At 42.6% G+C, this 7,396-nt stretch overlaps 1 protein-coding gene and 1 long non-coding RNA gene across 2 annotated transcripts; both read right to left on the minus strand.

Moving 5' to 3' along the window:
- Positions 1-6: 6 nt before the first annotated feature.
- LOC111652922 (myelin-oligodendrocyte glycoprotein-like) lies at positions 7-6,086 on the minus strand. The gene is made up of 6 exons (XM_023403319.2): positions 5,399-6,086; positions 3,121-4,197; positions 1,471-1,812; positions 1,260-1,343; positions 1,034-1,143; positions 7-944 (listed from the first exon to the last, which is right to left on the minus strand). The coding sequence occupies exons 2-6, from the start codon at positions 3,212-3,214 to the stop codon at positions 906-908; spliced, it is 669 nt and encodes a 222-aa protein (XP_023259087.1). The 5' UTR covers positions 3,215-4,197; positions 5,399-6,086; the 3' UTR covers positions 7-905.
- A 231-nt stretch (positions 6,087-6,317) lies between these two features.
- LOC147819297 (uncharacterized) lies at positions 6,318-7,390 on the minus strand. Its single transcript, XR_015437069.1, has 2 exons — positions 7,130-7,390; positions 6,318-6,792 (listed from the first exon to the last, which is right to left on the minus strand). It is a non-coding gene; the product is annotated as an uncharacterized LOC147819297 (long non-coding RNA).
- Positions 7,391-7,396: the final 6 nt, after the last annotated feature.

Raw genomic sequence — 7,396 nt, forward strand, 5'->3', positions numbered from 1 at the left:
GGAGGCAGAGAGAGGGGGAATGACATGCAGTAAAGGCCATCCGATGCGGGACTCGAACCGGGGCCAACTGCAGCGAGGACTGTAGCCTCTACACATGGGGCGCCTGCTTAGACCACTACGCCACACGACGCCCCGACTTCCTTCACTTTCTGGCCGTGAAGATGTCGACACTGAGCCACGAGGAAATCATCCAGTCGGCTCTCCGCACTTTTGACCCCGAGTGGATCCGGTCCTCGACTAAAGTGTTGTTTGACCTGTGTCCTCCAGCACAGCAGAGAGTCTCCCATGAAGGACCGCTGAGACACGGTGACAACATAAAGGACTGTCTCACGCTGATGACCGAGTGTGGGGACGACTCTCCCAGATTTGTCTCACGTCACTCTCATGAACTGTCGCCGGTCGCACGTGCACAGAGTGTCCCGGTCCCGACGCAGCAGCTTTACACCTGCGGCTGCGCGGCCCGCTCCGACGTGAAGGCACCGGCGGGAGCAAACAGTAACTCATTTAGATTATGTTTTGGTTTTTAAGTATTGCACTTTCACAGTTTACATCCTGTATAATCCTTTATAACTCCAAGTGACAAACTGAGATCAGAGCTGAACTCCAGGTTTAAAATCTGCTCCAGAGAAAAACACTTGGTGACGTCATCACCTTCAAACATCTCCACACAGAGTCCGTGATTCATGGGGTTCAGCTGTCGCTGGTTAAATCCCACCTGATGCAGTCTGGACAGAGGATACAGGTTATTCCAGGTGCAGCTCCAAAGGTCAAAGTTCACACTTGTTCTGACCCACTGTGTCCAGCTGTGGCTGCAGGTGTTGCTGGTTTGAGGAGAGGGAAATGTATCACGCTCTCATCTCCATCAACAACAACTAGTAAGTTTCCCCTGAGCAAGGCACCTGGGGTCACAGCGGGTTGTTTGAGGCGGCATCGTACGTCACATCCTGGAGGAACAGATGTTCAACAGTTGGTCAGATAAATCCCAGAAAGGTTTGATACAACAGGAAGTAACAATGTTTGTTTATTGACTTACATCTAGTTTTTGACACCGTCGTCTAATCAAGTATCTGAGTCCAGCAGCCAGGATCAGCAGGACGAGGAGAACCACAGGCAGGATCCAAACGATGGGTCTGGTCTGATCAGCTGATGTGAAAGAGTTAAACAGAGACGACAGCTGCATCACTGAAAGTTCACAAACACCAACAAAGCACCAAAAAGTCTTTTTGTGTCGTCTTCACAGAGTCGCAGCGTTTCCTCACCTCTACCGTCCGTCCCGTCTCCTGGATCTGGAGTCGGGAGGTTTCTGGGCGTCGTCTCTGTCGTCTGGTTTTTAAGGTTTGGATCTAGAAAAACACAAGATTTGAATATTAATCAGTAATTAATACAGTTAGAAACAGCTGAAATCATGTCTGTTTCTAACATAAAAAACACAATGACAGATAATAATCTCATTTAAATAAATTTACTCACCGACAACAAGTCGAATAATTGAACCCTTCCATAAGTTTGGGATAAAACATCTGTATCTTCCTTCATCTGCAGACGTCACGTTCGGGATCTTGAGGGACATGTTTCCATGTTTCAGCTCGTCTCTGAAAAGCTTCGTCCTGTTGACGTACGACGGGAGCTTCATATCCAGGACTTCTTGTCCGTACCTGTACAGGTGCACGAAACCCGCCTTGTGATCAAGCTTTGACCACTCCACGATAAGCCTCTTGTCATCAATTGGAGGCTCCAGGTGGCATGGCAGGATGACATCATCACCTGAAGCAGCCACGACTGGCTGAGGTGAACCAATTATCTGATGCTCACCTGGAAAATCAAGGGAAAATTGAAACTGGAATCTGATTTGCTGTTAATTTCTATTCAGATTAATCTGATGATATTTTCTTGATTGATCGGTTGGTCTAAAAAACTGAAAATAAATTGCTGATAAAGCCGAGATACGTGTCTTTAAATTGTTTGTATTGTAAAACAAACTGTCCGAGGCTCAGAGACATTCAGTCCATGATCACATGAGACAAAGAAAAGCAAGAAAAATTTCCAACTGGGAAGCTGGAGGTAAATGTTTGTTATTTGTGCTTTTGGAGTGACACGAACAAAAAAGGAAGAAGAGTTCAGGAGCTGCTTAAACAACATGTGTTTACCTCTGAGATGCAGGTGGTTTGAAGTGGTTGGTTTGTGATGGTATTAACTAACCCGTCTACTGTTAGTGAGGCTCACACACAGATTGGTCTATCTCCATGTCAATCAACAGCTCTGGTGTTTATGAGAAAAACTAGTCTTCATGTGTTGCTATGACAATTCAGTGACAATCAGAATCAATGACTGGTTGTCACTCACCTGCTTCGGTTATTCATTGGATGTGATGCTTTTGTAAATAATTCACATATCAAGGCTTTGTAAACCTTTAACACCTGCAGGCACCTTATAAATTAACTAAATTTAACACAAATATTAAATGCAACTATTTACATTACATAAATCTTTATTTTCATAGTTTTTTTTTAAGTAAGCATTTGAAGCTGATGAGTGTAAGCAGAACAATAATGCTCTGTCTCACTGTCTGACAGGATTAATGGTTGACCACTGATCAGGAAGTTGGAAGAAACAAAAACTCCACAACATCACTTCCTGTCTATGACCAGCAGGTGGCGCCACGGGCTGACGGGGCTGATATTAAGAGCTTCGAGGAAGAAATTAACTCTAAACATTAATGTAGTGGGTCAAATACACAAAGTGAACACGGACTTTAACATCTTTAGTGAATGTAATTACAGAAACTCAACTGAAACCATGTCAGTTAATTTATGTAAAAAGAAGAGATGTTTTATCTTAATTCCTTGGCTGTTTTCCACAGTTAACTACAGGTTAACAGCGAACAGGGATTGTTAACGGCTAATTCGGCTTCATTCATTTTCCGTAACGAAAACAAATATAGACCTAAAAAAGAGATTTGGGCTTAAAACTTAAACTTTAATGGTAGTTTTCAGCTGTAATGAGAACTACATTGGTACGACAACAAAAAAACAGACAGTGAAATGAATGAATGACGAACACAGACAGTAAACAACTTGTTTTATCGAGTTAACAGTAGCACACGGTAGTAACGTATCTTACCTTTAACAGGTGAGCAGGAGACGGAAGCCGAGAGGAGGAAGAAAGTCCAGAGAGAAGAAGCGTACATGAATTCTTCGAAGTTCATCTCCATCATGAGGATTTGAGACGTGGACAGATCAACAGTCGCTGGACAAACTGAGCTGCTTTCAGCTTCAAAATCCCTTTACGTTGAGTGACGTTTCACTGCGTGAGTCACGCTTTTCTACGTGACTCACGTCTCGAATTCTCGGGAGAAGTTGAGGCGGGACCGTGAGAGGCGGGGGAAGATGACATTCTTAGAGGGTAAATCCGGATATACCAGCTGGGTGTGCTTTATTTGATTAAACACTAACATTTTTAGAGATTTCTGTCGTATGAATATCCACAGTGGACACAACACACAGACACACTCAGCGTTCACATCGTCTCCGACTCTTGTGATATATATGTTTCCTCGAAAGCCGACTTTTCAGGAAATGAGATGGCAACAGTCACGTGCTTCAACAGTTTCAAACAGACCTGCTGTCATCAGCCTGTCAGAGTGATTCCCCCTCTGTGGTTTGCAGACGGCAGCAGCAGAGACTCAGCACAGTGACTGGTGTGAAGAAGGCGCCTGTAACATGTTCCTTCCTACTCGCACTTCTAGATCTGCACCTGTCGCTGCTGCTGGTTGGCGTCTCACTGAGCTGTGCTCTGTATGTGTCAGGTGTGGTGATGATCTGTCACTGGTCTGGTGAAAACTCTTTGTTTAATTGTCTCTTTACTACAAACTGAATTATTTTTGTGGTGCTGCTTCCTGTGTGATTCAGGTGTAATGTGCTCTGATGTGTCACATTCACTCTTTTAGGTCAAAGTCCATGTTTGATCTTCTGTCTTCTCATATATTCTGAATACTTCATTATTGTGCTGCGTAAAAACACTAGTGTTGATGAAGTTTATCATCATTGTTTCTGTTGTTGGTGACAAACTGTTGGAGTCTTCTTTGGGAAAACTTCTGGCAAGGAACTTGGTGCTACCGACCTTCCTCGGGACGAGTGGCGTTGCCCAGGTTCATAAGCTCTGAGTCAGGTGTTGGGGAACCGGTTTAGAAATGAGCAACTGGAACAAAGGTCAGAGAGGGGACATTATCATCATCATCATCATCATCATCATCATCATCATCCCCAACATCCTCTCAAAAGTAGTTGTTCATGCCAGTTCAGAGCTGAGCACCTTTCAGACATGATTCAGTTCTTCTGTACAGCCGCTTATTCTTTGGGGAGTTGGGGAAAGTCTAACATGAGCTTTTTAAGCATGAATCAGTGAATGTGTCTGATTCTCTCTGTTGTCTCTGACTGACCTCTACAAACTGACTCTGGTTATTTTGTGACTTCACAGCTTCTTAAGAGCTTCTCTCTTCTCAGCTCATCATTTATGTAATGAATGTAATTTATACATCTTTTAAGTGATTATTGTTGGACATCAGGTAATGTCTGCCTCCCTTTGATTTTGAAATGTTTCTGAAGCATTTGCTGTTATTTTCATCCCAGATTAATCTGATGATATTTTCTTGATTGATCGTTTGGTCTAAAAAAAATGGTAAAATAAATTGCTGATAAAGCCGAGATAAATGTCTTTAAACTGTTTGTATGGTAAAACAAACTGTCCAAGGCTCAGAGACATTCAGTCCATTATCACATGACAAAAAAGAAAAGTTAAGTTCAATTAATTGTTTCAGCTTCATTTCCAGCCCCAAAATTAGAGACTGTAATTTTTGAAGAATCATTTTGACAAAAACCTTTTGAGTGACACCAACAAAAGAGGAAGAAGAGGTCAGGAACTGCTTAAACAACAAGTGGATAAACAGCATGACAATGTTGATGTATATTGTGTGATCACATATCAATAATATATAACCCTGCTGTGAGCATCAAAGACTGGTTGTATTAATTGGTCTTGATGCTTTTGTTAATAATTCACATGGTAAATGTAAATAACTGTTATTTCCATTATGATTAAACTGATTACACAAGGCTAGAGAGAATATTAAAGACCCTTCAACATTAAAGTCAAGACTCGTTGAAGACTTCAGGCGCGAAAATTAACGAGCTAACAGTAGCCTAGCAAACAAGCTAGCTGTTGACGTTAATTAGGTTTAACGGCTTCAACAGTTTTAGATTCAGTACACTAATATCTCTCGTGTCTATATCAAATAAACGTCCAACAACCCGCTTATAAACACAGAAAAAAGAGATTCATCACGTTTCAAAGTTTTCTTCTGTATTAAAGTAGTTTATACGGTGTTAACGTGTCTGTTTACCTGCAACAGGTGAGCAGGAGAGGAAAGCCAAGAGGAGGATGAAAGTCCAGAGAGAAGTTTAATCCAGGTTCCTCTGTGACCGGACGATAAGAGACTCAGAGACTGAAGGTGAGGAGACTGACGACACTCTCTGCACGTTCTACGTGATGACGTCGCCCTGCGTGGGTCACGTCCATGGTCGTATCCCATGCTAACAGGGTAAACTAAAGTGTTAGCATTTAGCTTTAACCACCACTCATCCACAGCGCAGCCTCACAGAGCTGTTAGCATGGCTGTCACAAGATGGCGCCAGAGCTAAACTCTGAGAGAGAGGATTAAAGTTATTGATATTAAAGCTAAAAGCTGAAGTCTGTTCCAGAAACACTTGACCATTCCTCTGTCATCAGACTGGATCACTGTAACACTCAGCAGGTAAAATCCCTTCTGATAAACGGTCAGCAGGGGGAGCTGTTGGTCTGAGCCTCAGTCATTAACTCACCTGTGTTGATGTTACTTGGGTCTTTTCTTCCTCTGCTGAGGGTGAACATGTAGATGAGTGTCTCTCACAGACACTAGAAAGTGACTCTTTCATCAGTAACTTATAGAGAAGGTGAAGTTTACAGGTTTCCTTAATGTTACTTTCACACTGTCAGTTATAATAATTTATAACTTCCAGCTTCTAATGATTTTCTCTCTTCTCAGCTCATGAGTTTATTTTATATATTTGTATCTTCATGCATTTCCCTGTCAGAGTATTACTGACCGCGCTCCGACCAACCTGCCACCAAACAACCATCAAGAGGAAGAACTGGTTGTTGTACCATGGTTTGTAGCTCCTGCAGTTTCTTGTAGCAAAACATCTCTGATGTTTATTTCAACTTAATTCTTGGAAACTTCTGGGTCTCTGACCTTAAGACTCTCACACAGAGAAGAAACAAACTTCTCTCATATAAATAGAGATTTATTTACATTATAAACTCTACAAGCACAAATGTCATTTATGACAAGGTGAAGGTGCCCTCTCTCCGTTTGCATGGAGACAGTGAGGGACACGAAGGGTCAGAGGTCATCCTGGATGTTCAGAGAAAAGGAGGATTGAGGAAGGAGGAGGAACAACGGGGTGAAAGGAAGCAGAGACAGAGCAACTTTGCTTTCTGACAAACTGAGCTTTTCTGTCCTGGAATAAAGGTTTACTGTGTTATCGGGAGTTTTAGGGGAAAAATGGCTTGAGGAACAGCAGAGTTTGACCAGTAGAGCTGCTGCTGCTGCTGCTGCTGTTAATACTACTACCACTGCTGCTGCTGCTGCTGCTGCTGCTGCTGTCAGTCCGAGTCCAGTGTAGAAGACGATCCTTCCTTGACTCTCTGGTTCTGGTCTCTCAGTTTGTCTCTGAGTTTCAGGCTGATCAACAGCTGCTGTAAAGAACATAAACATTTTGATTTATCTGAAAAGGAAATATGTGTCGGTGAAAAGTAGCCTACTAAAATGCTTTTATGGAGAGAAGTAATATAAAAAAAATATATATATGTGGATCAGTCTGTCCATGACTTCGGTCCAGACTAAAACATCTCAGCAGCTACTGGATGGATCCAGATGAAATTCTGCAGAAACATTTGTATTTCCTGTGTTTAGCATGCTAACACGCTAAACTGATGTGTTAGCATTTAGCTTTAAGCATCACTTCCCCACAGCACAGCCTCACAGAGCTGCTAGCATGGCAGCAGAGTCTTGTTTTACTGCTAATTCACTCACCAGAGACGTTGAGTCGACATTTGCCAAACTTTGCTAAATAATTTGCGTTGACTTCACAGCAGTACAGTCCTGAGTCCTCAGTCCTCAGTCTGGACACATGAAGTCTGATTCGTCCTTCTCTGAGGACGTCTTTGTCACACTGGACTCGTCCTGAAAACTGTTTATTCTGAGACTCTGGGACCTCAACACCCTCATGTAGATGAAACAGGACTTTTGAGGCTTTGAGATCATCAGTAAACTTCTCACATAGAATAGAAAGGAAGTCAG

The sequence above is a fragment of the Seriola lalandi genome, unplaced genomic scaffold (assembly GCF_002814215.2).
Source record: "Seriola lalandi dorsalis isolate HSWRI2012SDOR001 ecotype SW California unplaced genomic scaffold, Sedor1 jcf7180002054122, whole genome shotgun sequence".
NCBI lineage: Eukaryota > Metazoa > Chordata > Actinopteri > Carangiformes > Carangidae > Seriola > Seriola lalandi.